We start from the raw sequence: 16,637 nt of genomic DNA on the forward strand, positions 1-16,637 counted from the left end.
TATTTTTTGTCCTGGTATTTCACCCGGGTTTTTAAGCTGTGGGCCGCTTGATTCGAGACGTCATTCAGTGCACTAACATTCGAGACTGAATTCGTAATCCTTTTCCAGTGACTCTTGTTACTTGTTACTGTCCACATTGGTGTTATATTTTTATTGTAGTTCAGTTGTTCATTCTTAGGGTTTCCGTTGTTTTTCGATCATTGTTGTATGAAAGGATGGACTCCAGTCAGAGTACTTCTTGGTCAAAAAACAACTTTTACGGCTCTTTTATCGAAAATAGACAAAACATGGTAACAACAGAACTTAATATAATATTTCTAGCGGGCCCATACCTCGAAATCCCCTGAAAAGTCACTGACAATGACGAAACTTAGTTTCTTCTTTTGTCTTCATTTTTTCCGTGGGATTAAAAATCCTGGTTTAGAGCTAGAGAGTAGACTGGCCACGCATTTTTTACAATTGACTTGCAGTCCCTCTGACACTTATACTATTTAATACGAGAGCGAGAGGGATGGTGCAATACAAACTTCGAGTTTTGTAGTAGCCCTGCTGGCAGAGAGTATGCTATCAAAAGGCATGTATATCGGAGTGTTTGTTTTGAGCTTGCTTATTGCTAGCAAATGTAAACAGTCCATGAGCATGTGTAACAGTAGCTTAAGTCATTAGTGAAACCATACCCTAGTTTTTTCAACGTGGCAACTTATACTAACAAATGTTTTTTTTTGTCTATCGATTGACATTTGACAGGTACTATCATTCCAGCCAGAATTACAGTTCCAGATTTGTTTGTCATAAAAAAAGATTGCAACAGTCATACTAATAACATTATTTTATTATATTTTAAATATAATAATTAGTGTACTAATTAAATTTAAGTTACAAATTTAACATATGCGAAGCGCTTTGTTGCAAGAACCCTAGTACATTCAAGTCATAAGTTAAAACAATTGCAAAATATGCACAGAAACTTGCCTCAAAACAAAGAAGCGTTATTGAAGTCTTATACCACACGCCTGAAAGAAGATGTTAAGAGTATGTTGGAGAATTTCGAAGGTAAGTATCGTGCATGTCATTAGTAAAATTTGTCTCTGTGAACTTATCAATTGTAGGTATAATTTAATTACATCTATGATGTTTATCAAGGTTCTTCTGTATTGGTTTCGCAATTCATTAAAGCTTTCCCTTTGTAAGAAAGTTTTGAGTAATCTACAATTAATACAGTATGTCTTGGTGGAAATCTTTTCAGCAGAATAAAAGCAATTGTTTAGTGCTTTATTTGTCTGCCATTGAAGGAGAAACTTAAACTCAAAAGATTTCCTACTTACTTTTCAAGCTCGTATACTGTTAAGATAACTATATATAAACTATTAGCATTATATAGTCCATAGCAAATACATAAATGCATTGTTCTTAACTGTAACTCATAATAACTGTTATTCCCTCTTACAACTAAGAATTTTTCATCACACTTGCTCGTAAACAGTGTCGTAACATGCAGGCTACCTTGGTTGCAGCCCCCCAAATAAAACCCTCGACCTTAATGTGCTTGTCATGAAACCCGTGGTCAGTAAATGAAATTGTTACTGCATGGCGTGCTGCTGCTCCGTGCGCGCGCTGCACACGCACGCCATGCACATGCTCGGATTGCCAAGAGCGCAATCAGAGGTATCGGCAATTTTTGATAAAATATTAGTTTTTCTTTTACAAATATACAATTTTACTTGCAAATGTGATGATTTGCGACATTGTATGTTGCACGGGTGGTACTAGAATTACGAGCATCGACTCATTAAAGCTAATAGACTCGTTCGTAATTCCTTATTTATTGCCCTTAAAGACAATGTACTATTGTTACTATTTTGAATTTCTCTTGCTAATGCAGCCATCAATCAATACTTTACCTTTTTCTCAATGTGTCACAGGGTGAATATTCGTGCGCTTGTACTGCCTTCATTGTTCTCAACACTTTTTTATCAGATTTCTTAAGAAATAGGTAGGTACAATAAACATCAACATATGTGTTGGATGTTGATGTTTGTTGTACCTATTTCTTAAGAAATCTGATAAAAAAAGTGTTGAGAACAATGACAGCGGTACAAACGCCCAAATATTCACCCCACAACTGTGTTGTAGCAATGGTCCGCGGATTGAGTATAGCTGCTCTAATGTGTAATTAATTACTTGCAATTTATTACTTTGTCTTAATTTCTTAACTAATTATCTAATTATATTTAACTGTCTTCAAAACATTTTAAATTCTTTTCAGAAATCATCAAGCTTGCCAAAGGTGAAAATGAGTCTCAACTCAACCGGATGACTCAAATTGAGCAAGACACTTTTGAAATGCAAGTCCGAGCTGCTAATATTGGTAGGATATGCTTCTGCCTTGCCCTCAAATTGAAGAGACTAAAAATGGATAGAAATTTATCTTATACATTTTGATTTATTTTCTTACAGTAAGAGCTGGGGAATCACTTATGAAGCTGGTGTCAGATATCAAACAGTACCTGATACTGAATGATTTCCCTTCAGTGAATGAAGCAATAACACAGAACTCGAAGCTATTTAGGACAAAGCAACAGGAATGTGATCAGAAACTGATGTCTTTGCGAGATGATATTGCTGCTGATCTCTATGATCTAGAAGATGAATACTTTACTAGTATATATAAGTAATCAAATTAAGAACAGAAAAAAATCAAACTGTGGATAAGTTAAATATAAATTAAACATTTAATTAACATCTTATGTTTTTATTATTTATCTAGCCTCCTTTCCTGCTATACATATTCCCAAAATATCATATTATATTTCTAATAGTAGAATCTTTGCATTGTGCAGTGAAATTAAACATACAATGATACAGATTGATTCAAAGGGAGAGACGAAAGCGGAAAAAGCACCTTAAGTTTAATTTTTTCTTATGTGATATAGTTAATGAGTAAGGTCAGGATCTAAGCAACAGACTATATAATTATGGAGAGTAAGACAGCTGGTGAAATTACTGGCACATGAGGTATCCCATCTTAGGCCCCTAGGTTGGCCCCTGGTATTGCAGATGTTTATGAGCGGTGGTGATCTCTTACCATCAGGAGACCCACTTGCTTGTTTTCCTTCCTGTCTAATAAATATATATATATATTTTAGTAAACTAGCCCATTCATTGCAAACAAAATCAATTAAACTCAAGTAAAATGGAGATGGTGCTGCTTCTACAAATGCATTTTTTTTTATTCGACTGGGTGGCAAACGAGCGAGTGGGTGGGATGAAGTAACAATCAATTATTATGGGCCTTATTTGTGTTTTAGGTATGTCACAGGTGTTTAGGTGTCTACAGGATAGCTTTGAAGTTAAAAAAATAAATAGAAAATGTTTCATTGTTGAACTTGACTTCTGCAACAGTCAAATCACATAATATTATTTATGTTGAATTTCTTAAATAAATTAAGAGTAAACCATACTTGTCCTTGGCTTGTTAATTAAGTCAAGTTAAAGGATTTAATAGAAAGTTAAATAAGACAATATTTTGTGGTTAATTAATTTAATCAAGCTAACTCTCCATTAAATATCTAACAAGGTTGTGTACAACACTGTTTACTTTGAAAAAGTATAGAAAGTGCCCTCATGGGGGTACTGCTTAATAGTAACGGGCCTTCCCATCTTGTAATTTTCCAAGTAGAAGTACAAAGTAAAGCAACCACCAAGAACTCCAAAGAACCACAAAGCCTGGTACCACACTGGGAAACGAGGCCTCATACTGATGTCATAACGGTCTTCACCAAATATCTCACCTCTTGCATGCATCTACAACAGAAGTAAACACATAATAAGTTTGTTTTAATTTAGAAATTGGTATTAAAAACTTCAACATTACAAAACGTCTATATCTTACGGGTTCGTTAAAATTCCTCTTTAACTCGGGTTGATCGTAAGGGTAGAAGGGGTCTTTGGAATCAGCTCCGATATCAGGCATCTTTGGGTAGTCACCGTAACCCATATGTTCCGGGTACGGTTGGTACTCTTCTATGCTTAGGCCATACTTCTTAGCCGCCGCAGCACGCTGTTCTGGGGTTACCGGGTATGGACCAGGCTTGTACTGATAGTTCCAATCTAAGAAAAAGAGGTGTGACGTAACAATCACAACAAGTACAGTTTAAATCAATTCAGTGGAAATAGTCTTACGGTTCCGTGCAGCATTGCAAAATATTCCAGCCGCCTTACGAACTGAGCTTGGATTACTTAGAATTGCTTTTGTCAGTAAAGCTGAAGCCATTTTTACTGGCTCAGACCCGAAATCCTGCAATAATTTTGTTACCCACACCGAAATCAGCGACAGTAAAAAAAATACTGACAGCACAGCAGGCAGAACTAAACTGAACGAATGGAATAAATTTTAATATATATTCTATATTCATTCATTCGACCACAGGTTGTATCTAGATTGCATAAAGCTAAGTTTACACTTAATTTGGGTAGTGGAGCCAATTCAGAACCGATAAAGTATTTGTTTAAAATAGATATTAATTAAATACGTTAAAATCGATATCTCTTTAGCAAGTTAGATCAAAGTTTTGAATCGGCGGGAGACGACGGCGGGAGAGATTTCAAAAAAGTTCTACTAAAACTCAAATTTGTAATTGTCGCGTATGCCGTCAATGCATCGTCAATGCCACTCCACTGACACTACTGACAGATATCAAGTCAAGGTTATTAGATTACTTTACTTATTTTTTGTACCTACTTTACATTACATTCTACTGACTGCAAGGAATTCCACAATCAATAATTAGTTGATTAGTCTATCAATCAATGATAAGTCCTTAAGAAAACTATAGATTCTCCGCATGATGGGCAACGAAGGATCTCATCTCAATGGCTTAGAAATAGAGGAAAAGCCAACAGAGGTTACGGACTTTTGGGCACAATATAGAGCTACTATAAACGATAGTTGTAGTTATTTTAGCTTAAAAAGTGATGGTTCAGTGTCTGTTTTCAAAGGAGAAGCGGTTTTAGGGCCGCTGTGGGCTGTGTCAACCCCCTTAGAAAAATTCTCTAACGTGAGTAAACATCTGTTTCTTAACATTATTTATGTTTATAATAATTGATCAGCTCACGTGCTAACCAGATCTGAATTTATGAAATGAAATTTAATGTAAATGTTATTTTTTATAGAATTTACTGAAATATCGCCACCCTTGCATTGTGCGTTTTATCTCAGCATGGCAGCAAAGATCAACTATTTATTTGGCTACAGAGTATGTACAGCCACTCTCCCAAGTACTTGGTGTGCTCACACCTCTTCAGATGTGCATTGGCCTGAATAATATTCTCCGAGCTTTGGTTTTTCTACATGAACAGGTACCAATAACAATATTGGTTGTGTGTTGTAATATTCATTAAATTAGTGCTAATATTTAAGGCATGTGCAATTTTTTTATTTAAGGCTGGTATGTCCCATAACAATGTGAGTATTCAAGCAATATATGTGACTGGTGATGGCCAGTGGAAACTAGGTGGCTTGCAATACCTCTGCTCATTCCCAGAGCTTACTGGTGCATACTTGAAGCATGCTCGGATTCATAGGTTTGTACACTCAATTTACATATTAAAACTATCATCGCAGCTCAGGTATTTTCATAAAATTTTGTAATTTAAAAGTTAGTTATATTGTATTATCTTTATTTTATTATTATTATATTACATGCTTAATTTCATTTAATCTAAATGTATTTGTATTAAGTAAGTTTAAAATTATGTTTTATTAAATTCTTAGATATGACAAAGCCATTGACCCAAATGAAGACTCTCACAAAATAACAAAAACAGTTGATCAATATGGTTTTGCTGCTCTAGTGGATGATGTCTTCACAGGTCATGAAGATGGTATGTAGCAAAATTATAAGAAAGAAAATTACATGCTAAATGCTAAAGTGCAACTGATGAATGTCAAAAAAATCTACCAACGGTTTGTTTCAGACCAAGTACCACATTTAAAGGAATTCAAACAATACTGCAGAGAGTCTCTTCAGCACAATGAACCTGAGTTAAGGCCCTCTCTTTCTGAAGTTTCACACCATAGTTTCTTCAATCATGAATTTATTTCAATTTACAAGTTTCTCAACTTTCTACCCCTCAAAAGTGAAGAAGAGAGATGCGAGTTTTTCTCTACTATTCTAGAAAACCTGAAATGTTACCATGAAGAAACTGTGGCAAAGCAGCTTGGGGGCTTATTACTGTCGAGATTAACTATGCTAGACCAAACAGCAAGAAAAGATGTAATCCCCTTTATTCTGAAACCAAAACACGGTAAAAATAACTTCATACTTATGTTTAAATTTTATTACTTACCCCCAAACAAGTAACACTTCTTTACTTGTTTATTTTTTCAGAAAGAACACCAAACTCTGAATATTCAGGGTTTTTCAGCTTAAGTATATTTAAAGAACATGTCAAACCAAGACTTATGCAGTTGTTTGGTGTAAGAGATAGCCAGATAAGAATGTTATTACTAACACACTTCTCTAAGTATGTTCATGTCTTTTCACATGAAGAATTATCTCAACACATACTGCCAGAGGTAAATTAACTTGTGTAATGATCTAAGATTGCAGTTGTTTCATCAATCAATATACTAATTCCATAATCTATTTCTGTTTCAGTTGCTCCTAGGCATCAAAGACACAGATGATAATTTGGTAGCATGCACACTCATATGTTTGAGTGAGCTAGTGCCCATATTAGGTGCTGGGACAGTTATTGGAGGCAAAAGGTCCAAGTTTTTCACTGACGGAAGACCCAATTCAAAAACCAGTCCACTTACACTTGTGTCTGGGAGGGCACACAGCGAAATCTTTGCACAGCAAAAAGCACTTAGAGACTTGACATGTTCGGAAGAGATATTTAAACATGAGAAAACAGGATCATTTGAAACCATTACATTAAATGAAAGACCTTCTCCAGTTGGTGGTGAATCAGTGGAAGTAGAAAGCTTGAGAATCAAACCCAACATTGGGGCTGGAGATCCCAGTGAAGAAGATTGGAGCGATTGGGACAACACCAGCAACACCAAGCATGCCACATTTATTAGCCCTGAAATTAAAGGACATTACGAAGATATTCCACTAATTGTAGATAACAGTATCACAAATCATAAAACCATATCTAAAACATCACTTCTACAAAAGGCAGCAATAGAGGCAAAGAAAAATATAATAGATATTTCTGAGTTAGACATTAAGAACCAAAAGTTCGAGAGTATAAAGAAAAGTGGCGATGATTTCGATTTCTTTGCTGATATGACACCAGTGATAGAGAAGCCAACTCTAACCATAGCCCCTGCTGAAAGTGTATCACTAAGTAGTAAATTAGACTTTGTTCCAGACGAAGGGACTGATGAAAACGAAGGCTGGGGTGACACCTGGAATGATTAAATAATGGTAATAAAACAAAACAGTTTCTTAGAATATTTATTATGGAGTACGAGACAAATTGGTACAAGCTATATCAATTTTCTGTTGACTATTTAGGTGATGTATATAGATAATTATGAGATATGAAGAATAAGGTGGTATTATACATAAATAACAAGTTATATAATATTTAGTAATATCATTCAGTAAGTCAATAAACCATGTTTATTTATAAAATAATTAATATTGTGATAAAAGTAAACTGCCCCAGTGCAATACATCTGATTGAAATAGAAAAACTGTTACTAATGAAATTAATATATAGTCAATGATTAATCTTAATAAACTATCTACAATTTCACTTCATGGGGGCAATATTAGAAAAATTATGTTATCATTACATTTTATAATTTTGCCTGCTTTTAGATTGAAAATACTTAGTGATTCAACCAGTTACAGTTATACTAAAAGTCCATAATATAAGTTCAATTAGTTACGTAACGTAATAAGCTTCGAATTTATAAGACAATTTTCTGTACTTGTTATTATTAATAAATACTAGACATTCCTTGCTGCTGGCCATGCTAAAAGTCATACTTATACAAGTGTCAAAAGTGAAAAACAGCCAGTGGGTTGGTGTGGTGTCGCAGGCTCTTAGCCTTATTTATATACAGTAGACTTCATAAATTATTGCTACTTACTTCTATTGGTATTTATTTATTACACTTTTCGAATCTAAAACGCCCACTTGTACGAACGCTGATGTGAATTATCAATGTATGCTTAATTTATTTATTTTCTTAATCCGTAATACACTAGGTACAGTGCTCGTAATCAAGAAAAGCATACATGCAAGTGGGGCTACGAATATTCCATGATGTACGTTTAATTTGTACATCGCTTACTGATAACCACTAACACTGCATTAAAATCAGACATTGTCAAACTGGTATTCAATTTGGTCCAATATATAATATTGTACCATAATGTCTTTAGTTACTTTAAAAGTTGCATTTATTGAAAGACACTAAGTCATTATAGTCTTTATACTTTGTTCGAGAAATTTTACAATGACAATGTTTATTGCTGGTTTTTAAATGTATACAAGAAACGATTTTATTTTGGTGTTCATACAACCTAACACCGGCACTTAATTACAACCAGCCTGTAAATTAGGTCTCTGTAGAAGGATAAAAACGCTGGAAGCATACAGGTTTCTACTGGCGTGACTAGAAAGTGTGGAAGAGTTAGTTGGCTTTAATTCAATATTTATTTATAAATTATACTCATCTCTAAGCAGTTTATCCACTACATTACTACGTTTATATAGGACCTGTTAACTTTTAACAACATTGTATGTTAAAAAGGAAGGCTTGTGTAGATCTAGATAGTTTAAAGTTTTATACTATTGTCACAATTCATTACCTACTGTTTAATGTATATTGCAATAAACAAGTTGCACACAAATCCAATAAGTCTTAATAATTTACATTTGAAGTTCATTTTTAAATTAGGACTCTCATGCTTATCTACGCACACGACCGACGGGAATCCGGAATTTAAACAAGGTACCTTTTTGATGTGTTTTGGTTTAAACCAACACACTATTTTATACGGTTTACCCTTGAAATGTCGACAAACTTCTAATCGAATATCAGTTAAAATGCAACTTTTCCTATTTTTTCATTTCATCGAATATTCATTACCTCGAATGATTAAAATTTAAAATAAGTATTTAAGAGGTAGGACGCCAGCTGCGGGATCGGGGATTAAGACTCTCGCTCCGAGTCGTTCTTGATGCAAAGGCTATCTATCGCCGTTCAACGCGGCAAGCGTGTTGGGCACCTTTGCGCCAGGAACGATTAGAGGCGGTATTTTTTTTATAATATAAAAATATTATTTAAGTTAGGTAGTAGATTTATTATTTAGTAGTATTTAGCTCTTAGGTATATAATTGTATTTTCTATAAGTAAGTTTATATTCTTAAATAAATTTATACATCTTTCAAAATACTAAGGGGCTGTTTCACCATCCATTGATTAGTGTTAACTGGCGGTTAGGTGTGATGCCGTCTCTATTTGTTTTGTTCGAATAGACGGAGACGGCATCACATTTAACCGTCGGTTAAAGCTAATCAATGGATGGTGTAACATCCCCTAAATAAATTTAAATAAGTATTTAAAAATACTTATTTTAAATTTTAATCATTCGAGGTATCACCGATTTTTAATTTCTGGAAATATGATTTAATAAATAGTTTATTTGGCAGAAGAACTTTATTTCATATTTTATTATTTCATACTTTTTCGAACGAAATTTATTTATTTCTTAATATTTGTAGCCATTTATTTTTGTTACGGTCGGAGTTTCAATCCAACCTAACCTACTTTTTTGGTAGCGATTTATTTTTGTTGGGGTCGCAGTTCTAACCTAACCTAACCTACTTTTCTGGCAGAGTTTTATTTTTGTTGGGGTCGCGGTTCTAACCCAACCTAACCTACCTATTTTTCTGGTAAGTACCGGTTTCTTTTTTTAGGGTGACTGTTGTAACCTAACCTACTTTTCAGGCACCGATTTTTTTGATGTCGTAGTTCTGCTGGTGTTTTATAATAATATATCGAAGAAATAAACAGCGATATTTGGTTGTCAGAACAACAACATTTCATTTAAAAAAAATACATTTCATCAACTATTCATGAGACAGATCTCATGAATAGTTGATGAAATGTATTTTTAAGCAAATAATAATCCTTGTACTGTTGTTCTAATAATTGTTTTAATATGTAATGAATAGTCGATGAAGTGAAATTACTCCAAGAGAAAAATTTACTTAGTATTGAATATTCTATGGATTGTTTTCGATGAAATGAAATTCGATAAATAGTTTGTCGACATTTCAAGGGGCACCCATTTTATACAACTGATAAGATATTAGACAAAGGTTGAGCGAGCATATTTAACGAGCATAAAATGCAGTTGAGGAAACTAAACCGCATACAAGGGTGGAAACTTTGTGCTATTAACTTCATGTTGAGATCCAATACATATTCAGAAATCATAGCGAAATTGACGATGAAAAGGTTCCACCTTGGTACGCGATTCAGTTTAATTGACTGCATGTTTGAGCTGTGGTAGCTAATGAGTGACAGTTTGTAGTAATTCCTGGTTGTACCCTAGATTCTAGGTAGGTATATTTTTGTATGCATCGATGCATACAATTGCGTCGAAATACCGGGAGCTCACTATACATAATCAATCACGGTCTAAATACATCGCGTAACAAATACATATAGTTGTGACAAATGAATTAACAAAAAACGCTGAGCTGGGACCGCAACTTGTTTAGTATCCACAGCAATCATGAAAATTTTCCTTTAGTACTTACTATATTAAATTTATAGCGGTGATTTAATGTTTTAAGATTATTTGTATTGCGCATGGCTCATATCTGGTTAAGATAGCCATTATTTAACGTAAACCGGTCTCAAGTATCTCGATATTTGCCTATGATTTAATATTAGGGATATGGAATGTAGTAGGCCCAAGGCCCAACCCAGTCGCGTAAAAGAATAACGTATAGCCAACAAACCTACCAAAACGTGCGGAATATCATGATAAAAGGTTGCTCATTGTTATGGACCTCCGTAAAGTAATGCCTGAATTTAACAGTACATATTTAAAAGTCAACAGTCAGGTCACAATTACGACCTTAAGCTACGCACTGTTTAATCAGTTTTAATCAATTGTAATAGTGTAATACATTTTCTTTTAAATAGAACGCCAAGCTTAATGTTTGGTATATGCCAAGCTTTCAAAAGCTATGCAGTAAATGTCATGATTTAAAAGTAATTGTCATTAAAATACTGTTATTTAAAATAATGAGTACATTTTCGATTGACGTTCTTTCTCACAACCTCACAGGTAAATACTTAGCAGTCTTGATCAAAACACAGCCCAATCGCAAATATATTCTTGGCCAGCCCAACAAGGCAATAAGCAGGAATTCGCATGCAAGTAAGCTGACCGGCTCACTTTAATCCGAATTTCAAGAGATTATTTTATCCCAAAGACTACAGTCAAGCTCCTAAATTGTAGTTTTTTATTAGGTCGCTGTAACGCGATAAGGTGCGAGCGTGTAACCTTTGATGCTGACTGTACCAGTACCTGCATATTCCCGACAACGCGACGAATGAGATGTTATTCATAATTAAACGGTTCCATGGTATAGTACTACCCAGTTAAGAAATGTTTTAGATCGCGAGTAGGGACCAACCGCCGTTTCCTATGTGTTCCGAAAATCGACTAATAACTGGTCGAATAATATACTGGTGTGGTGTGGTGTCTGGTCGCAGATTGAAATTGGTTTTAGTTTATGTATATTATCCTTCGATTTTCGTAATACGGAAAACGGCTGCGGTTGTTTATTCCAGCCACTCGGTTTTTGTTAATGGCTAACTATATAATATCCATAATATGTACAATGCAGTCACATTTTATACTCAACTATATTATAAATGCCGCCGGTACATTCGCTAACACCCCTTGTGACCATTAATCAGTTTCTCACTAGTTAGTGAAGAGTGTCGGCGACTATACAAGTTTGCCTTGGAGACTCACCCTCGCACTATAAAACATGATTGTGTAAGTGTATTTTTTACTTCATAAGTAGGTAGGTACAGTCAGCATCAAAAGTAGCTGGTTACTTTTGTACTATGTCGTTCTTTGATGAACCATACATGTCGTTTAACAAGCACGAACTTAGCGCCATACAAGATTGACAAATGTGTTAATGTGACAGAGTAAAAAAATAACCAGCTACTTTTGATGCTGACCTTACTAGGTAAGTGTTAAGGTTATCGCACACGCAACCGCTCGGCACGGGATCGGCGCCGCCTTAACTCGAGCCGTCCGGTATTCTTTGTAAAGCGTGTCACACACTACGCAGATACGATAATATTTTATCTGCGTAAAATAACTTAATGATCTGAAACTATCACACACTACGCAGATACGATAATATACGAGACGATACATTCAGTCTAAATCCTTCAAACTGAGAAGACTTGTTTTTTGCTGCGAATTGTTTATACAGAATGTTTTCGTGTTTATCTCTTCTAGATTTACTCGCGTGCAGCGGGGCTCTCAAATCAACCTGTGTCTATCTGAAGATAAAATACTATACCATATTTATATCGGCAGATATTAAACACAGATCAATTTATATACGCAGATAATATCTTTGCCATCTTTCGATATATGTCGGTGCCCACAGATACTTCACGATAAAATATAAGTTATCTGCGCTGTGTGTGTTAGCTCATTGAATTGTATAGGGAGCGATATTGACAGATATGCGTTCAGATACAGATATCTTATCGTATCTGCTTAGTGTGTGACACGCTTAAGAAATTCCATACTGTAACGCACACATATCGGCATCGGAACAGTATCGACTCACCTCGGCACAAGCTAGTAATCCGCAAGCGGCGCGCGGTCAACTCGCAGTCATCGAGCTTACGTCAGCAGGGCTACCACGAAACTCTAAACTCGAAGATCGTGTCCTGCGGTCCCTCTGACACTTATACTATTTAATACGAGAGCGAGAGGGACGATACGACACGAACTTCGAGTTTCGTAGTAGCCCTGCAGGTTCGTGTCATACCGTCCCGCCGACGCTTATATTATTTAATACGAGTGAGAGGGACGGTACTATAGGAACTTCGAATTTCGTGCTAAACAGTTGACGGCGAGCAGATGAGTTGAGGCAGCGCCGATCCGGTGCCGAGTGGTTACTTGTGCGACAACCTTTACTGAGATCATTAAACACACAAACAGTTACTATTGGTATTCTTAAAATTAATTTAACAACTAATAATACTACGACAAATAGTGCCAATTTGAATAAATAATCAAATACTTAAGTAAGTTAACGAGTAAGTAAGTATAAAACAAAACAACAAACAATAAGTAATTAATTCTTTGGTGATAGTAAGCCAGTGCTTCTGTGGATTATTTTTGACTAGAATTAACACTATTCAATAAATAATATAAATACTTTTAAAGTGTAAACAATAAACAACCTAATCAAGAGAAAAATATTAAAAAGTCATGGACCTAATAACGTTAATACATTACAGTTTGGATCCCTTATTTCCTGACTCCCATTATTGAGTTAGCAATGGCTGAATTAGATTGCGATTTTTTTCTGCATCACTAGATCCTTAGAGCTATCGTTGAAAACCTCAATCATTTTCTGACGCGCCATTTCTGAGAGCACTTCTATGTCATCGCGGGTCATTCCTTTGGTTGGTATAGGCGGCAGAGTGGTGATCACTACTTTACCTTGATTGAAAAATACTTAAGTTAAAAACAATTAAGTAGAAAAAAAAATTCAAGCAATATTCATACAAACATTATAATTGAGAGCTGTAAAACAATCTGCTGACAATAAATATTACAGTGCAATAGCTCACTGGTTAGTAGTTTGGCTATTGAAATCAGTGACTGTAACTTTTGAAAAACATTAGGTTTAGAAGATTTATTAATTTTTTTTTTCAAAATTATAAAAAGAACACCCCATCCAAAAGATCTGCCTGAGGCAGAGTTCCCATGATGCTGGCCGCATTATCCTTTGGACCGCAAGTGCGATCCGCTGGGATAAATATGTACCAGCTCTTGGGTCCCCAGAGGTGTCGATCAACCGGGAAGAAAGGGCCTTTATGAAACACTTCACATTGGCTTTATTTAATTGAATTTGTTTCATTTCAATTTACTGGCAACACTTACCTGGCTCAAATGTTTTCGTGTCGCTATCTAGGAAATAGTACTGGCTGAATACAACAGGCATTATTGGTATTTGGGCATCAATGGCTAGATAGAATGCTCCTTTTTTGAATGGCTGAATACAGCCTTTGTTGAACCTTGCCCCTTCGGGAAATATCCAAAGCTTAGTCTAAAAAAGATTGAGTTATTATTATTATTTACTTTACTTGTACACTTGACTGTTATACTATTTTAATAACTCAGTCTTGAACCATATTATTATGTTGTAACTTGTAACATAATTGTTCAAGATTGAGTAGACTCATGGTATTAATCTCATAGCTTCTGGTTTTTTTTTAATATACATATTCTGAAGACAAGCCAAATATTTCCAGTTATGTGTTTTAGAAATTATTTCAATAAATTTAAAAAAATATATTTCATTTTATAATTTATACCCCACATAACATTTGGCAGTTATTCTTACTTTTGAGTTGTAATTTACAAAATATGCGAATACTTATGACCTATATAAAATATGGAATACCACCATATACTGCTACATAAAGGGGCTACTGTGATTCAAAACTAAAGCTTAAAAAGATGAGTGCCAAAACTAAAGCTTTACTAGTAATAATATGCAGCAAGCAAGGGATTAAATGAATGCAATAAATAGCTATACTGCACTATTACACACCTTTTCTTGAACAACACGCTCAGTAGCTTCCCTCATGAGCCGACGAGCACGGTCGTTTTTAAACGATCAATGAATACAAGACCAGACAGCCAGGCACCAAACCCAAATGCTCCAGTGAACATCAATGGTCTTTTAGCAACCACCGTGCATCGCTTCATACGAGGCCACATCTCAAACATCCCTACAAAAAGAAATATTATTCAATAAAGTTAGGGCGCAGAATAGGATTTAGGTGATACTAAGTTTGCAAAAATTACTTTGTACCATCACTATTTAGTCAGTAAGTATAACTACGGTTGAAAAAAAAAAGTTTTTATAAATATTTGAGATACCCACCTTTAAAATTAAACTGAAACAATTCGAAATATTCACATTTCCAAAATAAACTTTAAATAAAACACAGTCTGGTTGAATTTAAAAAAATATTTTTTTGGATTATTTCAGTTAATTTTAAAGGTGCAAATAACTCATTAGAAATAAAATATATATACAAGTCTTGAGAACCAATTCATTTTTATCTAGATAGCAAACTTTTTTTACTTAAAATTATAACTTTTTTTTACCTAGGATGTCCAAGGAGCTCTGATGATTTGAAATCACAATGTAACACTGGTCACTTTCCCAGTGCTCAAGCCCCCTCAACTCCCATTCTATTCCCACTATATAAGAGGCGTAACGGCAAAACCTGGAAGCAACACTGTACCACGAGATATTACAATACGGATCTTTCGAATACTTTAATTATAGATTGACATTCAAGAACAAAAAAAAATCGATATCTTACACTAAGTTAGTAACGTCGCGTGGATATAATAGTACCACGGGCAACAAAACAGTGCAAATCGTTAGAACAAATACGTAATAAAGGAAAAACTTTAGGTAATATCGAAAAACATCACTTTTTTCGTAAAGAAACGGCAAGGTAAATATAAAACCCGCCAAAAATAATTCAGGATATGAATAGGAGGAAGCCATAACGAAGAATGACAATTGAATGAAAGTGTTTCCATATAAAAAAACTTGAGATTTCTATTTCTCCACTGCAATGATCCTCAGTGGGTTAGCTAATGCTACGTTTACATGCTGGCCGAGGCTTGCCAAGCGTCTACAAACTCCAAGCCTATACACGCGTTAGTGTATAGTGTATTCCGGATTTCCAGACAGGCAAGCATGGCAGGCGTGGATCTCGAAGTTGATTGGGCTCTTGTGTTGAGCTTTTTTTTTTATCGAACAGCTGGCAAACGAACAGGCGGGTCGCCTAATGATAAGCTTGACATATTTTAATTTAAAGAAAAACACTCGCGACGCCACTAAACACGAGCCAACGTGTAAACACGTCTCGAGCGCTTGCCACGCCGCAAGTTCCTTTGTGTTGAAAAACTGACGCAAGTCCGGATCGGTGGAAAGCGCTAGCAAGCTCACGCAATCCTATCCAAACGAGCCGTTTGTTTATACGTTTGTGCTTGTGTGAACTTGGCAAACGTGTAAATGTAGATTCTGTCTACATCAAAATTTTTGGATTTATCATACGTAAGTACCTAGCTAGAATTATAATAAAACGATAATGATATTATTGGCTTATATAATAAATGAGATTAAAAAATGATGATATTATTAACCAACTTCAAAAAAGAGGTTGTTTAATTTTCATTGGTAATTGGGATGCTCTTCATCCCAAATTAAAAAAACAGAAATAATTTAATGTAATAAAAATTATACCTTTCGGCTCGTTTTCAAAACACGTTTGTGAAGCCGAGTGGCATTTCGCA

At 35.0% G+C, this 16,637-nt stretch overlaps 4 protein-coding genes across 4 annotated transcripts; 2 read left to right on the plus strand and 2 right to left on the minus strand.

Annotated features, from left to right (window-relative positions):
- Positions 1 to 747: 747 nt before the first annotated feature.
- Positions 748 to 2,742, plus strand: MED22 (Mediator complex subunit 22). The gene is made up of 3 exons (XM_074085107.1): positions 748 to 1,053; positions 2,267 to 2,368; positions 2,458 to 2,742. Exons 1-3 carry the CDS (start codon positions 957 to 959, stop codon positions 2,673 to 2,675), a joined length of 417 nt encoding a protein of 138 aa, XP_073941208.1. The 5' UTR covers positions 748 to 956; the 3' UTR covers positions 2,676 to 2,742.
- Positions 2,743 to 3,524: 782 nt separating this feature from the next.
- Positions 3,525 to 4,371, minus strand: ND-ASHI (NADH:ubiquinone oxidoreductase subunit ASHI). Its single transcript, XM_074085116.1, has 3 exons — positions 4,183 to 4,371; positions 3,893 to 4,110; positions 3,525 to 3,804 (listed from the first exon to the last, which is right to left on the minus strand). The coding sequence occupies exons 1-3, from the start codon at positions 4,271 to 4,273 to the stop codon at positions 3,595 to 3,597; spliced, it is 519 nt and encodes a 172-aa protein (XP_073941217.1). The 5' UTR covers positions 4,274 to 4,371; the 3' UTR covers positions 3,525 to 3,594.
- Positions 4,372 to 4,677: 306 nt separating this feature from the next.
- Positions 4,678 to 9,457, plus strand: LOC141426234 (protein-associating with the carboxyl-terminal domain of ezrin). The gene is made up of 7 exons (XM_074085087.1): positions 4,678 to 5,057; positions 5,173 to 5,358; positions 5,444 to 5,583; positions 5,774 to 5,883; positions 5,977 to 6,306; positions 6,390 to 6,577; positions 6,660 to 9,457. Exons 1-7 carry the CDS (start codon positions 4,845 to 4,847, stop codon positions 7,428 to 7,430), a joined length of 1,938 nt encoding a protein of 645 aa, XP_073941188.1. The 5' UTR covers positions 4,678 to 4,844; the 3' UTR covers positions 7,431 to 9,457.
- Positions 8,409 to 15,843, minus strand: LOC141426243 (1-acyl-sn-glycerol-3-phosphate acyltransferase alpha-like). The gene is given in 6 exon segments (XM_074085097.1): positions 8,409 to 13,751; positions 14,196 to 14,361; positions 14,869 to 14,924; positions 14,927 to 15,049; positions 15,432 to 15,565; positions 15,653 to 15,843. Coding segments are annotated over 6 exon segments (825 nt in total). The 3' UTR covers positions 8,409 to 13,596.
- Positions 15,844 to 16,637: the final 794 nt, after the last annotated feature.

Source organism: Choristoneura fumiferana, chromosome Z (genome assembly GCF_025370935.1).
Source record: "Choristoneura fumiferana chromosome Z, NRCan_CFum_1, whole genome shotgun sequence".
In the NCBI taxonomy this organism is placed as follows: Eukaryota; Metazoa; Arthropoda; class Insecta; order Lepidoptera; family Tortricidae; genus Choristoneura; species Choristoneura fumiferana.